General features: G+C 49.4%; 1 protein-coding gene across 1 annotated transcript in view; it reads left to right on the forward strand.

The window, feature by feature from the left end:
- Window positions 1-23,074, forward strand: part of LOC119966923 (dynein heavy chain 8, axonemal-like) — a 1,786,259-nt gene that overhangs the window by 1,593,665 nt on the left and 169,520 nt on the right. The window contains exons 76-77 of the mRNA XM_038798881.1: window positions 5,527-5,709; window positions 22,918-23,023. Coding sequence (XP_038654809.1) covers window positions 5,527-5,709; window positions 22,918-23,023 — 289 coding nt within the window. The remainder of the gene's footprint in view (window positions 1-5,526; window positions 5,710-22,917; window positions 23,024-23,074) is intronic.

A 23,074-nucleotide genomic window follows, 5' to 3' on the forward strand; every position in this document is an offset into this window, starting at 1 on the left:
GCACCTGAGCAGGCGACAGGCCGGTGGAGAGCGGGGCGGAGCGATAGGCCAGTAGATGGAAATCTGAGCCGGCGTCGGCGGCCTTGCTGAGGAGCCGCTTAATGATGTGGATCCCCTTTTCCGCCTTCCCATTGGATTGGGGGTATAGGGGACTGGATGTAACGTGCTCGAAGTTGTAGTGTCAGGCGAAGCCGGCCCATTCCTGGCTCGCGAAACAGGGGCCATTGTCTGACATGACCGTCAGCGGAATGCCATGTTGGGCAAATGTCTCCTTACACGCCCTGATCACAGCCAAGGATGTGAGATTATGCAGCCTGATGACCTCCAGGTAACTGGAGAAGTAGTCGATGATGATGACGTAGTCTCTGCCCAATGCATGGAACAAGTCGATGCCCACTTTGGTCCAAGGCGATGTGACGAGCTCATGGGGCATCAGGGTCTCCCGTGGTTGGGCTGGCTGAAAACGCTGGCAAGCAGAGCAGTTGAGCACCACATTGGCGATGTCATTATTGATGCCCGGCCAGTAGATGGCCTCTCTGGCCCTGCGGCGGCACTTCTCGATCCCTAAGTGCCCTTCATGGAGCTGTTCCAACACCAGCTGGCGCATACTTTGTGGGACGACGATGCGATCCAATTTCAGGAGCACCCCGTCAACAACCGCCAGGTCATCGCGGACGTTGTAAAATGCGGGCATTGGCCCTTGAGCCACGCGTCTAACATTAGGCGCATCACCCGCTGCAGAAGCGGATCAGCCGCTATCTCGCGGCGAATTTGGATCAGGTGTGCATCCGTAGCTGGCAAATGGGAGGCTGCAAACTGAACGTGAGCATCTATTTGGCAAATGAAGCCGTCATGATCACATGGAGTTGTGATCGACCTTGAGAGAGCATTGGCAACGGCAAGGTCCTTGCCAGGGGTATAGATCAGTTGAAAGTCGTACCTGCGCAGCTTGAGAAGGATACGCTGGAGGCGAGGCGTCATGGCATTCAAGTCCTTTTTGATAATTTTTACAAAGGGGCGTTGGTCGGTTTCAACCGTGAACTGTGGAAGTCCAAAGATGTAGTCGTGGAACTTCACGACTCCAGTGAGAAGGCCGAGACACTCTTTCTCAATTTGTGCATAGCGCTGCTCTATTGGAGTCATCGCTCGCGACGCATACGCAACGGGGGCCCATGACGAGGCCTTGTCACGTTGCAGGAGCACAGTACCAATCCCCGACTGACTGGCATCAGTAGAGATTTTGGTCTCTTTGGTCGGGTCGAAAAAGGCCAACACTGGGGCCGTGGAAAGCTTGGCCTTCAGCTCCTGCCATTCACGCTCGTGAGCAGGGAGCCATCGGAAATCTGTGGTTTTCCGAATCAGGTCTCTGAGGGTCGTGGTGTGTGAGGCGAGATTCGGGATGAACTGCCCGAGGAAATTCACCATACCCAGGAACCGGAGGACCGCTTTCTTGTCCTCGGGCGTCTTCATGGACGTGATTGCTGCAATCTTGTCCTCGTCCAGACGCACCCCCTGGTGGGAGATGTGATCCCCCAGGAACTTAGTACTCGACTGGCCGAAGGAGCATTTGGCCCTATTGAGGCAGAGGCCGTGTTCGTGGATGCGCCTGAAACCACGCTGAAGACGGGCAATGTGTTCCTGCGGGGTGGTTGACCAGGTAATAATGTCGTCGACATATACCCGGACACCGTCGTTCCCCTCCATCATCTGCTCCATGATCCGGTGGAAAACTTCGGACGCAGAGATGATGCCGAATGGCATCCGGTTGCAGCAGAGCCTGCTACGTCAAGAGCATAACAAAACAGTTGTGAGCTGCCTTCCTGAACCGCTGCAGTCCATGTGATACAGGTGCACCCACATTGCTGTTAGGGAATGGGTCCCAGGACTTTTACCCAGCGACAGTGAAGGAATGGTGATACATTTCCAAGTCAGGATGGTGAGTGACTTGGAGGGGAACCTCCAGGTGGTGGGGTTCTCATGTGCCTGCTGTCCTTGTCCTTCCATATGTTTATAGCTGTTGGTTTGCAATATGCTACCGATGGAGCCTTGGTGAGCTCCTACAGTGGATCTTGTAGATGATACACATGGATGTGACTGTATGTCGGTGGCGAAGGGAGTGAATGGTTATGGAAGAAGGAGCAATCAAACGGCTGCTTTGTGCTGGATGGTGTTGAGCTTCTTGAGTGTTGTTGGAGAAGCACTCATCCAGGCAAGTAGAGAGTATTCCATTACACTCCTGACTTGTGCCTTGTAAATGGTGGACAAGCTTTGGGAGATCAGGAGTTGAGTTACTCACCATAGGATTCCTAGCCTTTGACCTACTCTGGTAGTCACAGTATTAATATGGCTTGTCCAGTCCAGTTGCTGGTCACCAAGGTTCCTGAGGCAGTGCCTTTCAAACCCACAACCACTACAATCCAGAAAGACAAGAGAAGCAGATACCTGGGAACCCTACTACCTGGAGGTTCCACTCCGAGCCATTCACTATTCTGACTTTGAAATATATCGCCGTTCCTTCACTGTCGCTGGGGCAACATCCTGGAACTCCCTCCCTAACAGCACAATGGGTGTACCTGCACCTCAAGGACTGTAGCGGTTCAAGAAGCGAACTCACCACCACCTTCCCACTTAGGGATGTGCAGTAAATTCTGGTCTACCGAGCAGCGCCTACTTCCCATAAAATGCATTTTTTTTTAATTGGCAAAGTTGTCAGTTGATGATGAAATCAGTGTCTTGAACATGGAAGAGGTTGGATGTGATTCTGAACCAAGAATAAGGAGGAACCACACTTTAAGCCAATGGTGCTTTGTGCTGACTTGGCTTATGCTCTTGACATGCTTTGACCTTATTGATGATGACTTCAATGCCACTTTTTGTAACTGACCAAAGGACTGTCTCTCATGTAACCTATTCCCATGCGTGAATGATAAAATTGTTAAAGAATATCAGGTTGAAAAAATTCCAGATGATGGCATGCCTGCCTTTAAAAATGGCCCCTAGGAAGTGTCTAGCTGGTCGCGTTTAGGGTAAAATGGATTTGAGTTTGTGGACATGCTGGATTAATTCAGGCCATCCTTGAATGATGGTTTTCCATTTTGCCACTCCGTGTAGCTTCTGATATTTGAATTGTGCAAAATGTGCAAAATTAGGGCAGCACGGTAGCATGGTGGTTAGCATAAATGCTTCACAGCTCCAGGGTCCCAGGTTCGATTCCCGGCTGGGTCACTGTCTGTGTGGAGTCTGCACGTCCTCCCCGTGTGTGCGTGGGTTTCCTCCGGTTACTCCGGTTTCCTCCCACAGTCCAAAGATGTGCGGGTTAGGTGGATTGGCCATGCTAAATTGCCCGTAGTGTCCTAAAAAGTAAGGTTAAGAGGGAGGGTTGTTGGGTTACGGGTATAGGGTGGATACGTGGGTTTGAGTAGGGTGATCATTGCTCGGCACAACATCGAGGGCCGAAGGGCCTGTTCTGTGCTGTACTGTTCTATGTTCTATGTAATCTATGATGGGCTTTCATTCTCCTGTAAGCAAAGTGTTGCAACTCCCTTGATATTGCCAATGTAGTTCAAACATTCGAGGTATGATGCTGTTAGTTCATTAACTGAGGAGAGAGGAGTTTCTAAAGTTGATTTGCCATGTGGAATCTGACTGATTTCATTGATTGTGACTAGTCCAGGGAATTCCTGCAATTACTGGTCTTTTCATTTCCATGATGTACAACAGGATTGTTTGTATGTACTTGCATTCCAGGAGTATGAATCCTGCACATGGAATGAATGAACCATTGTCTTCTAATGTTGTAGATTTTGTTAGTGTTTCATGTCTGTGGCTACATGTCTTTTTGAATTTGCAGAGATGGTATGTTGACTCTTGCCCCTTTGTCAATCTTGTGCAATATAACAGAACTAAACATTTTGGTCAGTGAGATGACATAGAACATAGAACATAGAACAGTACAGCACAGAACAGGCCCTTCGGCCCTCGATGTTGTGCCGAGCAATGATGACCCTACTTAAACCCACGTAACCCGTATACCCGTAACCCAACAATCCCCCCATTAACCTTACACTACGGGCAATTTATCATGGCCAATCCACCTAACCCGCACATCTTTGGACTGTGGGAGGAAACCGGAGCACCCGGAGGAAACCCACGCACACACAGGGAGGACGTGCAGACTCCACACAGACAGTGACCCAGCCGGGAATCGAACCTGTAGAAATTGTGGCCTGCTGTCTGCTTCAAGGAAAGGCCCAGATTTCCAGCAATTCTGCAAGAGCCTTTATAGAAAGGCCCATTGGCAGCAGCAGTGCATTACATGCTCCTATGCTTAGCACAGGATTGCTGGTCTCTTCGTCTCGTTGTGCACATCATCATTTCCTGTTTTGTCAATGACCTTGTTTTTATGACAGGGTTCAGATGGTTATTCTTATTGCTCAAACGTATCCATTGTGAATGTTTGTTTGGATGAATGCATGGCTCTTTGCTTCTGCTTTGCTGTAATGCACTGCTGCTGCCAATGGGCCTTTCTATAAAGGCTCTTGCAGAATTGCTGGAAATCTGGGCCTTTCCTTGAAGCAGACAGCAGGCCACAATTTCCACATGTCTTGTTAGGTTTGGGTACTCTAATGAGTGCATCAACAATTTGGGATGAACTTAAGACCTGTAAACTTTGCCAACCTACTTCATACTTATGATCATCCTCGAGTAGGTCTTTTTGGGGGCTTGTATAGCAGATCTTTATGGAATGCATCCGTGTGCAATCGCCAACTCAACAGTTCTGCCTATGAGTTCTGCTTTTGAAAAATCACGGAACATACCCATTTCCCTGCATCTGCTGGTTTATGAATTCTGCAGGCTGTTGTCAAAATGACATGAACTCTACTTCATGAATTTGGAAGTTTAACCTGATCCTGATCAGTTTTCCAATATAGTCCATGGGCGCTATTGTTGGGGTTTTTAACCTGCGGGTGCAAATCTCATCATGGTCACAACATCTCGTGAGAGGCCAACCAGCTTATTTCCACCAGTGAGATTGCCGATCGCGAAGTTCCCGAGTCCTCGCCGATGGTGTGATCAGGTTCACACCCCGGATTGTCAAAAGTCTGATTTGAATTAATTTGAATCAATTTCAACATCATTATCAAGATTATAGTCAAATCTTTAAACCTCATTGAATCTTTCTGCCCACCAGCCTGATGTCACCCGGCATGAATCACTACGACATTTTAAAAATGCGAACCCATGACTTCCGAAAGAAAGGAGGTGAGAACCCTTCTCCACCCAGGGTGTGCAAGGGGGCAGTATTGTGAATTTTGAATGTGTGCAATAAAGTAACCTTTCGAGTTCACCCTACCTTGCATTTGCTTTGGATTTGGAATTGGATCGCAAAAACTGAGGGGCTATTCAAAAGGAAACAAATCAAATACCTTTCTGTTTATAGATGGATGGTGAGAGGGAAAATTAGTGATATTTGAACTCCGTAATCTAAATTTTACAACAGCAAAAATATTTTTCATTGTTTTGCAGGTGAAAGTGGGAGATAAAGAAACTGATGTAATGGCTGGATTCATGTTCTACATTACTACAAAACTTCCTAACCCTGCCTACACTCCAGAAATCAGTGCCAAGACATCAATCATTGACTTCACTGTAACCATCAAGGGTCTTGAAAATCAGCTACTTGGCCGAGTGATTCTCACTGAGAAACAGGTATGAAGCACTGGTGACTGATTTGTTCTGGCATTCTGGAGTCTCGTGCAATACTTAAAGCTCAGTGCTATTTGCAACATTCTGACTGAAGTCAGTTTCACAAGATAAATTGTTCTATATCGATTTGGTCACATCAGTAGCAGGTTAGCATGGCAATCCTCAGACAAGGGGTGTAATTATAATACAATAAAACAGTCCACTATGTTAGTCTAATATTTTAATGATCATTGAAATATAGCATTGCAAAGTAGCTATTTCTTTAGACAACTCACTTCATTGTTCTATCTTATCTAATAATTTTTCTCTGAAGGACCTTGAAATGCTTTACTATGGAAAGGCATTATATAAATGCAAGTTGCTGTTCTTTCCATTAGTAGGAACAAAGCTTTCAAGGTATTTTAACATAGGGTGTGATTCAGGGCCTCGTTTTGCTCGAGCGAGAGCGTGACAAAGTCGGTGAATGGTACGAGAGGCCAAAAATGAGAACCGCGCCAGGCGCCAAACCTTCAGCAATAAAACCAGCCTGCTCCTGTAGGTGAAATCGGGATCCCACCGTGGCGTAGCGAAAAATCAATAATTACCACAAGCCTATTTCGCTACAATTAACTGGAGCCACCCCAGTGGCCTTCCATGAACGTGTGGCCTCCTCAGCAAGTGGTCACACAGGCGTCAATTAGTATTCCTTCTGAAAATCGTGAACCTGGGGGACGGGCTGCTACAGGGAGCTGAGTAGGTGAGCCACTATTTTCACTCACAGGCAATGAGCCCAGTGGCATTGGGCTTGCTGCCTGTGCCCCTGTGTTCAGTGGAGGATGGGGGGCAACTGGGGGAGGGGTGCAGTCGAGGTTGGGGTTGGGCCACACAGAAGTCTGGGGCTTGGGGGGCTGAGAAACAGGGGTAGGGGGGCTCTTCTGGGGGGGGGGGGGTCATCAGTCCAAGGTCCTGCATGCCGAGCCCTGGACCGTCTGTTGCCATTGCAGTCCGTGCTTGTCTGACCCACGAACATCCACAACGCCCAGTGATCGCGGATACCTCTGACCATACGGCTGAGGCTATTGCTAATAGGGAATCGGCAATTTCAGTTAAGTGAGCATTTCGTACATCCCAAGTGAATCCCTGTGAGTGTGCCATGCAGCATGTTGCGACTCATTGCCCAGCACCCCAAGCACACCTTGATGCATGAGCACTGTGCTTGAACACTGCGGGAGGCAGTACCAGAGATACAGCAGCCACCCTCCGAACACCCAGGGAATGGGCCCCAGTCACTGACACATGTCTGCGCCAGGGTTGCATGGGCAGGGCATGTCTATTGGGGGGTCATGGGGGGGCAGGATCTCACGCCTGGGCGATGGGGCATGGGATTGGTGGCTGGTCCGCATTGTGGAACAAAGAGTCAGAGTCGTCATACTGGTTGTGGTATTTAAATTTTTCCTGTACACCACTGCCCCACTCTCCCAATGGTGCCGCCTCACTATCACCATCCTCACTAAAACCATCCTCCCTCGTCCATTCCCCCAACACCCCTTCATGCACATTCCCTTCCTTATCCCCTACCAGCTCCTCCGAGCTGTTCTTGTGGGAGACGGATATGAGACAGGGGGGGGGGGGGGGGGGGGGAGACACTCTGGATAGGCCAGCGCCATTGACTGGAGGTCCTGTAGTAGAATGAACACAAGGTCAATGGGAGGAATGGATTTGTCTGTGTGGCATTAACAACACAGGTTCAACAAGTCCTCTGGGTGAGGCCTGGTAGATCCTGACTTCTGCGTTGGTGACCGGTCTGTCCTCAGTCATCCCCGTCACCTCCAAAGGTCACCTTCGAAGGTCATGAGGATTCTTATGTCCGGCACCCTCCGGCAATCTGGGCCTTCTCCCGGCAATTATGGAACAGCTTCTCCTGTAAAAACACAGAAAGGGCACCGTTAGCCGCACGTGTGGTACACAGTGGTGGGGGTGGGGTGTGAAGAAAGGGTTTGGAAGGGTTGAAAGGAGGGGGGTGAAGGGAGGGGGCAGAAAGGGAGGGTTGGGGACTAATGGAGGGTTGGGAGGACTGGCCACGTAGGATGGGAATGTTTTTGTGGGGAGAGGTGACTGTCAACTCACACGTGCGGCCCAGTGTAGGTCGTTGACCTTCCTGCTGTTGCTCGTTTTACTGGAGTGTATTAACACGCCTCCGTTTAAAGGCCGTGTGCTTAACACTACTATGGCTCTGTGTATGTAATTATGCTCAGGAGTCGCCAGGTGCCGTATTTAGACATCGTCACAAGTATATCAAGGTCAGGTTCAAAGTAATAAATCTGTACACCGATTAGTAAGTCCAAACGATTGATATTTATTATAACAAATATAATAAATACACATGCATACGCTAAAGAGACTAACTTACTTCTAATACTAAACAACTAAAATACTTATCTAGACAGGAACAGGCAAGGTCAGGGGACAAGGCCTTCGTCCTGTTCTTGGTCAGCAACTCTCAGGTACTTAAAGTTGTCAGGATCTAGCAAGGTCTGGATCACGTAGCGATCGTTGTATTGGCACTTACAGTTCGATGGCTGATGCTCAACGGCCGGTGATAAAACTGGAGTCAGGATGCGATGTAACAAGCTTGGGCCGGAGTCTGGAAGCAACAGCAGATCTGGGCCGGAGCAAAGCAGACCGAACCATTTGACGGGTCTACTCTTATAGTTCCTAGAAGTCCGTGCCCCCTTGGGGCGGTCCTTTTACCTGCCATGTATCGATTGGGCCTTTCCCAATCGATATCTTCTAAACCCCCCAATCTGAGGGTCGTTCCTCGATGGGTGGGGCGGTCCCTATGGTTCTTTGTGTTGGTTACTGTGGCGCCATTCTGTCTGGGCGTCTACGCAAAAGTATCCATTGATACTTAAATGTTTCTATTGTGTGGGGTCTGGATCTGGATCACCTCATTACTATGTAGATCTGTTGCCATTTGCACCTTTGGCTGAAACTCTGCACCTGGCCAAAAACTGGTTTCTGTACGTACAGAATGCAAATTAGTCTTCTCCAAACTGCTTGTTCTCACTAAGACTGTTTTTCCCTGCAGCCTTAGCAGTTCTCCATTTTGTAGCCCAGTGTCCATCTTAGATGGCTACACTGCGGCACTGGAGGTCAGTCCTCCTGCTCACGCTTCCCAAGCTGACGGTCACTGCCATTTCATCTCAGATAGCATTGGCTGCCCTGTGGTTCACCCTCTGGGACCTTCAGGGGAACAGGACATCCCTCCTGGCCTCAACCACATCAAGGTGCCTCCCCAGGTCCACGTCTGCAAACCTTGGGGCCGGTCATCCCAGCGCCATGGCTGCAAGCTGAGTCATTGAACAGTGCTACTTTTGTAATATAGCAAGGACTGGGGGCGAGCTCATAATCACACTTGATGCAAATCTGAGTGAAAAGACTAAGGACAATTTTTACTTTTAATGTCATGACCAAGGCTGTGGGCATGGTGGGAATGGACTGTATTTCCTTCCACAGGTGTCACATTTTTCAGTCTCTCTGGAGAAGCATAGTTTCCTTAATTATTGTTCCCCTGAAATCTGCAGGTACGAGGTTTGGGGCCTGAAAATTTGGGTGGACTGGGTAGCCTTCTAAATCCCTTGCTTCAACCTAAACTCCCTGAGCTGCAGCTGGGCGTGACCATCTATATCAGGGGTGGGCAAACTTTTCCGTGCAAGGGCCGCATTCAGAAATTCACAATTCACAAAGGGCCGCATAGTATATTAAGTAAAATAATTACTTCACCCGGTTATGATTGTGGGCGCCTCATATAGAACATAGAACAGTACAGCACAGAACAGGCCCTTCGGCCCTCGACGTTGTGCCAAGCAATGATCACCCTACTCAAGTCAACGTATCCACCCTATACCAGTAAGTAACCCAACAACCCCCCCATCCATTAACCTTTAAAAAAAAAATTTAAAAAAAAAAAAAAAAAAATTTTTGTAAAAAAAAATTTTTTTTTTTTTTTTTTTAATGACTTGGTGGGCCGCAGAAATACCTTTGGCGGGCCGCATGCGGCCCGCGGGCCGTAGTTTGCCCACCCCTGATCTATATACTCTGCATCTAGACAGTGGTAACCCAAAAGTCTTTTGCATGATGCCAACCTGAGTACTGTCAGAAGCCTTATTCAATGGTTAGCACTGTTGCTTTACTGTGCCAGGGTCCCAGGTTTGATTCCCGACTTGGATCACTGTCTGTACGGACTCTGCACGTTCTCCCTGTGTCTGCGTGGGTTTCCTCTGGGTGCTCCAGTTTCCTCCCAGAAATCCCGAAAAACGTGCTGTTAGGTAATTTGGACTTTCTGAATTCTCCCTCTGTGGATCCGAACTGATGCCCAAATGTGGTGGCTGGGGGCTTTTCACAGTAACTTCATTGCAGTGATAATGTAAGGTTACTTCTGACAATAATAAAGATTATTATTATTAACTGCTAGTTCTGCTGCCTGCTTAGCAGTCTTAACTTTTTGTTCTTCAACATAGAATCGGACAGTGCCAAAGGAGGCCATTTGACCCATCAGGTCTGCACTGTACCTCCGAAAGAGCACTCTGCCTAGGTCCAGTCCCCTGCCCTCTCTCTGTAACCAAACCTTCACATCTTTGGACACTAAGGGGCAATTTATCATGGCCAATCTAGCCAACCTGCACATCTTTGGACTGTGGGAGGAAACCGGAGCACCCGGAGAAAACACACACAGACACGGGTAGAACGTACAGACTCCGCACAGGTAGTCAATCAAGGCCGGAATTGAACCAAGGTCCTGTGAGCAGCAGTGTTAGCCACTGTGCCACCATGCCACCCTTGAATTCTTTTGAGACCATGAGTTCTTCTCACTGAGGCCAGTGAATCTTTAAGTTCCTCCAAAAGAACCACTTCTCTCAGATCTTTATATGTTGTCTTTTCCTTCAATGTCAATAGCAAACAGTCAAAATAACTTTGCTTAGGGCAGCATGGTGGCGCAGTGGGTTAGCACTGCAGCCTCACGGCGCCGAGGTCCCAGGTTCAATCCCGGCTCTGTGTCACTGTCCGTGTGGAGTTTGCACATTCTCCCCGTGTCTGCGTGGGTTTCACCCCCACAACCCAAAGATGTGCAAGGTAGGTGGTTTGAACATGCTAAATTGCCCCTTAATTGGAAAAAATGAATTGGGTACTCTAAATTTATGTTTAAAAAATGACTTTGCTTTACCCTCTCAAATCCCATAGAGGTCTGTCCAGGCTGCTTTATATATTGTAGGATTTCTGCTTGTACACCTCAGAAATCAACTCATACGCACTAAGGAACGTTTTCTTTGCTGCATCATACGCCACAGGTACCTCTTCTGATAGAAATGCAAACACCTCATGAGCTCTACCTGAAGGTTTACTGTGTAGAAGTAATATCCAAATTTCTTGTGGTTACTTCATCTGTTTAGCTACTTTCACATGTGAAGGGCGCCTGATCTCAGCCTGCACTGGCGAAGTGAGCTTGTTGGTGAAGGAAATGGGTCTAAGTGCAGCGTTGCCAGTCGTTCCTCTCCGAGGCAAAAAAAGTTCTGTTTAATAGCGAAATCATTCTCTGCCATTACCGTGAAATACACAGCCGTTTGTGTCTCTCAGCTATTCAAGCAGCTTCCCAGGTTGCAGACTGGTTTAATCTGCTCACACTGTGCCCCCAGGTTTCAGTCTGGTTTAATCTGCTCACACTGTGCCCCCAGGTTTCAGACTGGTTTAATCTGCTCACACTGTGCCCTCAGGTTTCAGACTGGGTTAGTCTGCTCGCACTGTGCCCCAGGTTTCAGACTGGTTTAATCTGCTTGCACTGTGCCCCCAGGTTTCAGACTGGGTTAGTCTGCTCACACTGTGCCCCCAGGTTTCAGTCTGGTTTAATCTGCTCGCACTGTGTCCCCCAGGTTTCAGACTGGGTTAATCTGCTCACACTGTGTCCCCAGGTTTCAGACTGGGTTAATCTGCTCGCACTGTGTCCCCCCAGGTTTCAGACAGGTTTAATCTGCTCGCACTGTGCCCCCAGGTTTCAGGCTGGGTTAATCTGCTCACACTGTGCCCCCAGGTTTCAGACTGGTTTAATCTGCTCGCACTGTGCCCCCAGGTTTCAGACTGGTTTAATCTGCTCTCACTGTGCCCCCAGGTTTCAGACTGGTTTAATCTGCTCGCACTGTGCCCCCAGGTTTCAGACTGGGTTAATCTGCTCTCACTGTGCCCCCAGGTTTCAGACTGGTTTAATCTGCTCGCACTGTGCCCCCAGGTTTCAGTCTGGTTTAATCTGCTCTCACTGTGCCCCAAGGTTCCAGACTGGGTTAGTCTGCTCACACTGTGCCCCCAGGTTTCAGACTGGGTTAATCTGCTCGCACTGTGCCCCCAGGTTTCAGACTGGTTTAATCTGCTCGTACTGTGCCCCCAGGTTTCAGACTGGTTTAATCTGCTCTCACTGTGCCCCCAGGTTTCAGTCTGGTTTAGTCTGCTCTCACTTTGTCCCCAGGTTTCAGTCTGGTTTAATCTGCTCTCACTGTGCCCCCAGGTTTCAGACTGGTTTAATCTGCTCTCACTTTGTCCCCAGGTTTCAGTCTGGTTTAATCTGCTCTCACTGTGCCCCCAGGTTTCAGACTGGTTTAATCTGCTCTCACTTTGTCCCCAGGTTTCAGTCTGGTTTAATCTGCTCTCACTGTGCCCCCAGGTTTCAGACTGGTTTAATCTGCTCTCACTTTGTCCCCAGGTTTCAGTCTGGTTTAATCTGCTCACACTGTGCCCCCAGGTTTCAGACTGGTTTAATCTGCTCGCACTGTGCCCCCAGGTTTCAGACTGGTTTAATCTGCTCGCACTGTGCCCCCAGGTTTCAGACTGGTTTAATCTGCTCACACTGTGCCCCCAGGTTTCAGACTGGTTTAATCTGCTCACACTGTGCCCCCAGGTTTCAGACTGGTTTAATCTGCTCACACTGTGCCCCCAGGTTTCAGGCTGGGTTAATCTGCTCTCACTGTGCCCCCAGGTTTCAGACTGGTTTAATCTGCTCGCACTGTGCCCCCAGGTTTCAGTCTGGTTTAATCTGCTCACACTGTGCCCCCAGGTTTCAGACTGGTTTAATCTGCTCACACTGTGCCCCCAGGTTTCAGACTGGTTTAATCTGCTCTCACTGTGCCCCCAGGTTTCAGACTGGTTTAATCTGCTCTCACTGTGCCCCCAGGTTTCAGACTGGGTTAATCTGCTCTCACTGTGTCCCCAGGTTTCAGACTGGTTTAATCTGCTCGCACTGTGCCCCCAGGTTTCAGACTGGTTTAATCTGCTCTCACTGTGCCCCCAGGTTTCAGACTGGTTTAATCTGCTCACTCTGTGCCCCCAGGTTTCAGACTGGTTTAATCTGCTCGCACTGTGCCCCCAGGTTTCAGACTGGTTTAATCTGCTCTCACTGTGCCCCCAGGTTTCAGACTGGTTTAATCTGCTCGCACTGTGCCCCCAGGTTTCAGACTGGTTTAATCTGCTCACACTGTGCCCCCAGGTTTCAGACTGGTTTAATCTGCTCGCACTGTGCCCCCAGGTTTCAGACTGGGTTAATCTGCTCTCACTGTGCCCCCAGGTTTCAGACTGGTTTAATCTGCTCGCACTGTGCCCCCAGGTTTCAGGCTGGGTTAATCTGCTCTCACTGTACCCCCAGGTTTCAGACTGGTTTAATCTGCTCGCACTGTGCCCCCAGGTTTCAGTCTGGTTTAATCTGCTCGCACTGTGCCCCCAGGTTTCAGACAGGTTTAATCTGCTCGCACTGTCCCCCCAGGTTTCAGACTGGTTTAATCTGCTCACACTGTGCCCCCAGGTTTCAGACTGGTTTAATCTGGTCACACTGTGTCCCCAGGTTTCAGACTGGTTTAATCTGCTCGCACTGTGCCCCCAGGTTTCAGACTGGTTTAATCTGCTCGCACTGTGCCCCCAGGTTTCAGACTGGGTTAGTCTGCTCGCACTGTGCCCCCAGGTTTCAGACTGGGTTAGTCTGCTCGCACTGTGCCCCCAGGTTTCAGTCTGGTTTAATCTGCTCACTCTGTGCCCCCAGGTTTCAGTCTGGTTTAATCTGCTCGCACTGTGCCCCCAGGTTTCAGTCTGGTTTAATCTGCTCACACTGTGTCCCCAGGTTTCAGACTGGTTTAATAAGCTCTCACTGTACCCCCAGGTTTCAGACTGGTTTAATCTGCTCGCACTGTGCCCCCAGGTTTCAGACTGGTTTAATCTGCTCACTCTGTGCCCCCAGGTTTCAGTCTGGGTTAATCTGCTCTCACTGTGCCCCCAGGTTTCAGACTGGTTTAATCTGCTCACACTGTGTCCCCCAGGTTTCAGTCTGGGTTAATCTGCTCACTCTGTGCCCCCAGGTTTCAGTCTGGTTTAATCTGCTCACACTGTGTCCCCCAGGTTTCAGTCTGGGTTAATCTGCTCACTCTGTGCCCCCAGGTTTCAGACTGGTTTAATCTGCTCGCACTGTGCCCCCAGGTTTCAGACTGGTTTAATCTGCTCTCACTGTACCCCCAGGTTTCAGACTGGTTTAATCTGCTCACACTGTGCCCCGAGGTTTCAGACTGGTTTAATCTGCTCTCACTGTACCCCCAGGTTTCAGACTGGGTTAGTCTGCTCGCACTGTGCCCCCAGGTTACAGACTGGGTTAATCTGCTCTCACTGTGCCCCCAGGTTTCAGACTGGTTTAATCTGCTCGCACTGTGCCCCCAGGTTTCAGACTGGTTTAATCTGCTCTCACTGTACCCCCAGGTTTCAGACAGGTTTAATCTGCTCGCACTGTGCCCCCAGGTTTCAGACTGGTTTAATCTGCTCTCACTGTGCCCCCAGGTTTCAGTCTGGTTTAATCTGCTCACACTGTGCCCCCAGGTTTCAGTCTGGTTTAATCTGCTCACACTGTGCCCCCAGGTTTCAGACTGGTTTAATCTGCTCACACTGTGCCCCCAGGTTTCAGACTGGTTTAATCTGCTCACACTGTGCCCCCAGGTTTCAGACTGGGTTAATCTGCTCTCACTGTGCCCCCAGGTTTCAGACTGGTTTAATCGGCTCGCACTGTGCCCCCAGGTTTCAGACAGGTTTAATCTGCTCTCACTGTGCCCCCAGGTTTCAGACTGGTTTAATCTGCTCACACTGTGCCCCCAGGTTTCAGACTGGTTTAATCTGCTCTCACTGTGCCCCCAGGTTTCAGACTGGTTTAATCTGCTCTCACTGTGCCCCCAGGTTCCAGACTGGTTTAATCTGCTCACACTGTGCCCCCAGGTTCAGACTGGTTTAATCTGATAACACTGTGCCCCCAGGTTTCAGACTGGTTTAATCTGCCCACTCTGTGCCCCCAGGTTTCAGACTGGGTTAATCTGCTCGCACTGTGCCCCCAGGTTTCAGACTGGGTTAATCTGCTCTCACTGTACCCCCAGGTTTCAGGCTGGGTTAATCTGCTCTCACTGTGCCCCCAGGTTTCAGACTGGTTTAATCTGCTCACACTGTGCCCCCAGGTTTCAGTCTGGTTTAATCTGCTCTCACTGTGCCCCCAGGTTTCAGACTGGTTTAATCTGCTCGCACTGTGCCCCCAGGTTTCAGTCTGGTTTAATCTGCTCACACTGTGCCCCCAGGTTTCAGTCTGGTTTAATCTGCTCACACTGTGCCCCCAGGTTCAGACTGGTTTAATCTGATAAAACTGTGCCCCCAGGTTTCAGTCTGGTTTAATCTGCTCGCACTGTGCCCCCAGGTTTCAGTCTGGTTTAATCTGCTCACACTGTGTCCCCAGGTTTCAGACTGGTTTAATCTGGTCACACTGTGCCCCCAGGTTTCAGTCTGGTTTAATCTGCTCGCACTGTGCCCCCAGGTTTCAGACTGGTTTAATCTGCTCGCACTGTGCCCCCAGGTTTCAGACTGGGTTAGTCTGCTCTCACTGTGCCCCCAGGTTTCAGACTGGTTTAATCTGCTCGCACTGTGCCCCCAGGTTTCAGACTGGTTTAATCGGCTCGCACTGTGCCCCCACGTTTCAGACAGGTTTAATCTGCTCTCACTGTACCCCCAGGTTTCAGACTGGTTTAATCTGCTCGCACTGTGCTCCCAGGTTTCAGACTGGTTTAATCTGCTCTCATTGTACCCCCAGGTTTCAGTCTGGTTTAATCTGCTCGCACTGTGCCCCCAGGTTTCAGTCTGGTTTAATCTGCTCACACTGTGCCCCCAGGTTCAGACTGGTTTAATCTGATAACACTGTGCCCCCAGGTTTCAGACTGGTTTAATCTGATAACACTGTGCCCCCAGGTTTCAGACTGGTTTAATCTGCTCTCACTGTGCCCCCAGGTTTCAGACTGGTTTAATCTGCTCACACTGTGCCCCCAGGTTTCAGACTGGGTTACTCTGCTCTCACTGTGCCCCCAGGTTTCAGACTGGTTTAATCTGCTCTCACTGTGCCCCCAGGTTTCAGACTGGTTTAATCTGCTCTCACTGTACCCCCAGGTTTCAGACTGGTTTAATCTGCTCACACTGTGTCCCCAGGTTTCAGACTGGTTTAATCTGATCTCACTGTGCCCCCAGGTTCCAGACTGGGTTAGTCTGCTCACACTGTGCCCCCAGGTTTCAGACTGGTTTAATCTGCTCGCTCTGTGCCCCCAGGTTTCAGACTGGTTTAATCTGGTCACACTGTGCCCCCAGGTTTCAGTCTGGTTTAATCTGCTCGCACTGTGCCCCCAGGTTTCAGACTGGGTTAGTCTGCTCGCACTGTGCCCCCAGGTTTCAGACTGGTTTAATCTGGTCACACTGTGCCCCCAGGTTTCAGTCTGGTTTAATCTGCTCGCACTGTCCCCCCAGGTTTCAGACTGGTTTAATCTGCTCTCACTGTGCCCCCAGGTTTCAGACTGGGTTAGTCTGCTCGCACTGTGCCCCCAGGTTTCAGACTGGGTTAGTCTGCTCGCACTGTGCCCCCAGGTTTCAGACTGGTTTAATCTGCTCTCACTGTGCCCCCAGGTTTCAGACTGGTTTAATCTGCTCGCACTGTGCCCCCAGGTTTCAGTCTGGTTTAATCTGCTCACACTGTGCCCCCAGGTTTCAGACTGGTTTAATCTGCCCTAACTGTGCCCCCAGGTTTCAGACAGGTTTAATCTGCTCGCACTGTGCCCCCAGGTTTCAGACTGGTTTAATCTGCTCACTCTGTGCCCCCAGGTTTCAGACTGGTTTAATCTGCTCGCACTGTGTCCCCAGGTTTCAGACAGGTTTAATCTGCCCACACTGTGCTCCCAGGTTTCAGACTGGTTTAATCTGCTCACTCTGTGCCCCCAGGTTTCAGACTGGGTTAATCTGCTCTCACTGTGCCCCCAGGTTTCAGACTGGGTTACTCTGCTCTCACTGTGCCCCCAGGTTTCAGACTGGTTTAATCTGCTCTCACTGTGCCCCCAGGTTTCAGTCTGGTTTAATCTGCTCACACTGTGCCCCCAGGTTGCAGACTGGTTTAATCTGCTCTCACTGTGCCCCCAGGTTTCAGTCTGATTTAATCTGCTCACACTGTGCCCCCAGGTTGCAGACTGGTTTAATCTGCTCGCACTGTGCCCCCAGGTTTCAGACTGGTTTAATCTGCTCACACTGTGCCCCCAGGTTTCAGACTGGTTTAATCTGCTCTCACTGTGCCCCCAGGTTGCAGACTGGTTTAATCTGCTCGCACTGTGCCCCCAGGTTTCAGACTGGTTTAATCTGCTCTCACTGTGCCCCCAGGTTTCAGTCTGGTTTAATCTGCTCACACTGTGCCCCCAGGTTTCAGACTGGTTTAATCTGCTCGCACTGTGCCCCCAGGTTTCGGACTGGTTTAATCTGCTCGAACTGTGCCCCCAGGTTTCAGACTGGTTTAATCTGCTCTCACTGTGCCCCCAGGTTTCAGACTGGTTTAATCTGCCCACACTGTGCCCCCAGGTTTCAGACTGGTTTAATCTGCTCTCACTGTGCCCCCAGGTTTCAGACTGGTTTAATCTGCTCACACTGTGCCCCCAGGTTTCAGACTGGTTTAATCTGCTCTCACTGTGCCCCCAGGTTTCAGACAGGTTTAATCTGCTCGCACTGTGCCCCCAGGTTTCAGACTGGTTTAATCTGCTCACTCTGTGCCCCCAGGTTTCAGACTGGTTTAATCTGCTCACACTGTGCCCCCAGGTTTCAGACAGGTTTAATCTGCCCACACTGTGCTCCCAGGTTTCAGACTGGTTTAATCTGCTCACTCTGTGCCCCCAGGTTTCAGACTGGGTTAATCTGCTCTCACTGTGCCCCCAGGTTTCAGACTGGGTTACTCTGCTCTCACTGTGCCCCCAGGTTTCAGACTGGGTTAATCTGCTCGCACTGTGCCCCCAGGTTTCAGACTGGGTTAGTCTGCTCACTCTGTGCCCCCAGGTTTCAGACTGGGTTAATCTGCTCACACTGTGCCCCCAGGTTTCAGACTGGGTTAATCTGCTCACACTGTGCCCCCAGGTTCCAGACTGGGTTTAATCTGCTCACACTGTGTCCCCCAGGTTTCAGACTGGGTTAATCTGCTCACACTGTGCCCCCAGGTTTCAGACTGGTTTAATCTGCTCGCACTGTGCCCCCAGGTTTCGGACTGGTTTAATCTGCTCGAACTGTGCCCCCAGGTTTCAGACTGGTTTAATCTGCTCTCACTGTGCCCCCAGGTTTCAGACTGGTTTAATCTGCCCACACTGTGCCCCCAGGTTTCAGACTGGTTTAATCTGCTCTCACTGTGCCCCCAGGTTTCAGACTGGTTTAATCTGCTCACACTGTGCCCCCAGGTTTCAGACTGGTTTAATCTGCTCACACTGTGCCCCCAGGTTTCAGTCTGGTTTAATCTGCTCGCACTGTGCCCCCAGGTTTCAGACTGGTTTAATCTGCTCGCACTGTGCCCCCAGGTTTCAGTCTGGTTTAATCTGCTCACACTGTGCCCCCAGGTTTCAGACTGGTTTAATCTGCTCACACTGTGCCCCCAGGTTTCAGACTGGTTTAATCTGCTCGCACTGTGCCCCCAGGTTTCAGACTGGTTTAATCTGCTCGCACTGTGCCCCCAGGTTTCAGACTGGTTAATCTGCTCGCACTGTGCCCCCAGGTTTCAGACTGGTTTAATCTGCTCGCACTGTGCCCCCAGGTTTCAGACTGGTTTAATCTGCTCGCACTGTGCCCCCAGGTTTCAGACTGGTGTAATCTGCTCGCACTGTGCCCCCAGGTTTCAGACTGGTTTAATCTGCTCACACTGTGCCCCCAGGTTCAGACTGGTTTAATCTGATAACACTGTGCCCCCAGGTTTCAGACTGGTTTAATCTGCTCTCACTGTGCCCCCAGGTTTCAGACTGGTTTAATCTGCCCACACTGTGCCCCCAGGTTTCAGACTGGTTTAATCTGCTCACACTGTGCCCCCAGGTTTCAGACTGGTTTAATCTGCTCTCACTGTGCCCCCAGGTTTCAGTCTGGTTTAATCTGCTCGCACTGTGCCCCCAGGTTTCAGACTGGTTTAATCTGCTCGCACTGTGCCCCCAGGTTTCAGACTGGTTTAATCTGCTCACACTGTGCCCCCAGGTTTCAGACTGGTTTAATCTGCTCGCACTGTGCCCCCAGGTTTCAGACTGGTTTAATCTGCTCACACTGTGCCCCCAGGTTTCAGACTGGTTTAATCTGCTCACACTGTGCCCCCAGGTTTCAGACTGGTTTAATCTGCTCGCACTGTGCCCCCAGGTTTCAGACTGGTTTAATCTGCTCACACTGTGCCCCCAGGTTTCAGTCTGGTTTAATCTGCTCACACTGTGCCCCCAGGTTTCAGACTGGTTTAATCTGCTCACACTGTGCCCCCAGGTTTCAGACTGGGTTAATCTGCTCTCACTGTGCCCCCAGGTTTCAGACTGGTTTAATCTGCTCGCACTGTGCCCCCAGGTTCCAGACTGGGTTAATCTGCTCGCACTGTGCCCCCAGGTTTCAGACTGGTGTAATCTGCTCACTCTGTGCCCCCAGGTTTCAGACTGGTTTAATCTGCTCGCACTGTGCCCCCAGGTTTCAGACTGGGTTAATCTGCTCGCACTGTGCCCCCAGGTTTCAGACTGGTTTAATCTGCTCACACTGTGCCCCCAGGTTTCAGTCTGGTTTAATCTGCTCACACTGTGCCCCCAGGTTTCAGACTGGTTAATCTGCTCTCACTGTGCCCCCAGGTTTCAGACTGGGTTAATCTGCTCGCACTGTGCCCCCAGGTTACAGACTGGTTTAATCTGCTCTCACTGTGCCCCCAGGTTTCAGACTGGGTTAGTCTGCTCGCACTGTGCCCCCAGGTTTCAGACTGGGTTAGTCTGCTCGCACTTTTCCCCCCAGGTTTCAGACTGGGTTAGTCTGCTCGCACTGTGCCCCCAGGTTTAACACTGGTTTAATCTGCTCGCACTGTGCCCCCAGGTTTCAGACTGGTTTAATCTGCTCGCACTGTGCCCCCAGGTTTCAGACTGGTTTAATCTACTCGCACTGTGCCCCCAGGTTTCAGACTGGGTTAGTCTGCTCGCACTTTTCCCCCCAGGTTTCAGACTGGGTTAGTCTGCTCGCACCCTGCTACCCCCCAGCAAGTGGAGAATCGGTGGCATTTTGATGCACCATCAATTATAGACGGCGAATTATAAACCTAATTGAGACTTTAATACACTAAAGAGCAAGCCTCCTGCCTCTGGACCTAAACTGGGTCTGGAGGCGGAGACTTTCCACTTTTATCCAGAACACCCAAGGGAAGGAGCCACAGGTGGAGCCAGCCTGGACAAACCCAGGCATGTGAGAAAGTAAAATCAAATACTAGTGTTTTGTGTTTAAACAAAGGAGATTACAATGGGATGAGAGAAGAACTAGCTAAGGTAGACTGGGAGCTAAGACTTTATGGTGGAACAGTTGGGGAACAGTGGAGAACCTTCCAATCGATTTTTCACAGTGCTCAGCAAAGGTTTCTACCAACAAAAAGGAAGGATAGAAGAAAGAGGGAAAATCGACCGTGGATATCTAAGGAAATAAGGGAGAGTATCAAATTGAAGGAAAAAGCATATAAAGTGGCAAAGATTGCTGGGAGATTAGAGGACTGGGAAATCTTTAGGGGGCAACAGAAAGCTACTAAAAAAGCTATAAAGAAGAGTAGGATAGAGTATGAGAGTAAACTTGCTCAGAATATAAAAACAGACAGTAAAAGTTTTTACAAATATATAAAACAATAGAGAGTGGCTAAGGTAAATATTGGTCCTTTAGAGGATGAGAAGGGAGTTTTAATAATGGGAAATGAGGAAATGGCTGAGGAACTGAACAGGTTTTTTGGGTCGGTCTTCACAGTGCAAGACACAAATAACATGCCAGCGACAGATAGAAATGAGGCTATGACAGGTGAGGACCTAGAGAGGATTGTTATCACTAAGGAGATAGTGATGGGCAAGCTAATGGGGCTAAAGGTAGACAAGTCTCCTGGCCCTGATGGAATGCATCCCAGAGTGCTAAAAGAGATGGCTGGGGAAATTGCAGATGCACTAGTGATAATTTACCGAAATTCACTAGACTCTGGGGTGGGCCCAGTGGATTGGAAATTAGCAAACGTGACACCACTGTTTAAAAAAGGAGGTAGGCAGAAAGCAGGAAATTATAGGCCAGTGAGCTTAACTTCGGTAGTAGGGAAGATGCTGGAATCTATCATCAAGGAAGAAATAGCGAGGTATCTGGATAGAAATTGTCCCATTGGGCAAACGCAGCATGGGTTCATAAAGGGCAGGTCATGCCTAACTAATTTAGTGGAATTTTTTGAGGACATTACCAGTGCAGTAGATAACGGGGAGCCGATGGATGTGGTTTAGCTGGATTTCCAGAAAGCCTTTGACAAGGTGCCACACAAAAGGTTGCTGCATAAGATAAAGATGCATGGCATTAAGGGTAAAGTAGTAGCATGGATAGAGGATTGGTTAATTAATAGAAAGCAAAGAGTGGGGATTAATGGGTGTTTCTCTGGTTGGCAATCAGTAGCTAGTGGTATCCCTCAGGGATCAGTGTTGGGCCCACAATTGTTCACAATTTACTTAGATGATTTGGAGTTGGGGACCAAGGGCAATGTGTCCAAGTTTGCAGATGACACTAAGATGAGTGGTAAAGCGAAAAGTGCAGAGGATACTGGAAGTCTGCAGAGGGATTTGGATCGGTTAAGTGAATGGGCTAGGGTCTGGCAGATGGAATACAATGTTGACAAATGTGAAGTTATCCATTTTGGTAGGAATAACAGCAAACGGGATTATTATTTAAACGATAAAATATTAAAGCATGCCGCTGTGCAGAGAGACTTGGGTGTGCTAGTGCATGAGCCACAGAAGGTTGGTTTACAGGTGCAGCAGGTGATTAAGAAGGCAAATGGAATTTTGTCCTTCATTGCTAGAGGGATGGAGTTTAAGACTAGGGAGGTTATGTTGCAATTGTATAAGGTGTTAGTGAGGCCACACCTGGAGTATTGTGTTCAATTTTGGTCTCCTTACTTGAGAAAGGACGTACTGGCACTGGAGGGTGTGCAGAGGAGATTCACTAGGTTAATCCCAGAGCTGAAGGGTTTGGATTATGAGGAGAGGTTGAGTAGACTGGGACTGTACTCGTTGGAATTTAGAAGGATGAGGGGGGATCTTATAGAAACATTTAAAATTATGAAGGGATAGAAGCGGGCAGGTTGTTTCCACTGGCGGGTGAAAGCAGAACTAGGGGACATAGCCTCAAAATAAGGGGAAGTAGATTTAGGACTGAGTTTGGGAGGAACTTCTTCACCCAAAGGGTTGTAAATCTGTGGAATTCCTTGCCCAGTGAAGCAGTTGAGGCTCATTCATTACATGTTTTTAAGGTAAAGATAGATAGTTTTTTGAAGAACAAAGGGATTAAGGGTTATGGTGTTCGGGCCGGAAAGTGGAGCTGAGTCCACAAAAGATCAGCCATGATCTCATTGAATGGCGGAGCAGGCTCGAGGGGCCAGATGGCCTACTCCTGCTCCTAGTTCTTATGTTCTTATGTACAATACAGCACAGTGAATATATTACAATAAACACAATAACGTGGTTTACCACACCTTTGGACGCCAGTTCTCCTGGCGTAAAATCCACCGTTTCACACCGGCTTTGGGACATAGTCTCCAAAACGGAGAATCCTGCTCCTTATTTTTTCCATTTGCTGATTTGGAACCATTGATATTAATATTATTCGACCTTATAGGAGCTGGAGGCAGAGCGTGTGCACCTGATCGAGGAGGTTACTGCCAACAAACGCAAAATGAAGGAATTGGAGAATAACCTGCTCATCAAGCTGAGCACCACCAAAGGTAAATACCTACTCGTTATCCATGTCACATGCTCATTGCTTATGCTGATAT

Source organism: Scyliorhinus canicula, chromosome 6 (assembly GCF_902713615.1).
Source record: "Scyliorhinus canicula chromosome 6, sScyCan1.1, whole genome shotgun sequence".
NCBI classification, from domain to species: domain Eukaryota; kingdom Metazoa; phylum Chordata; class Chondrichthyes; order Carcharhiniformes; family Scyliorhinidae; genus Scyliorhinus; species Scyliorhinus canicula.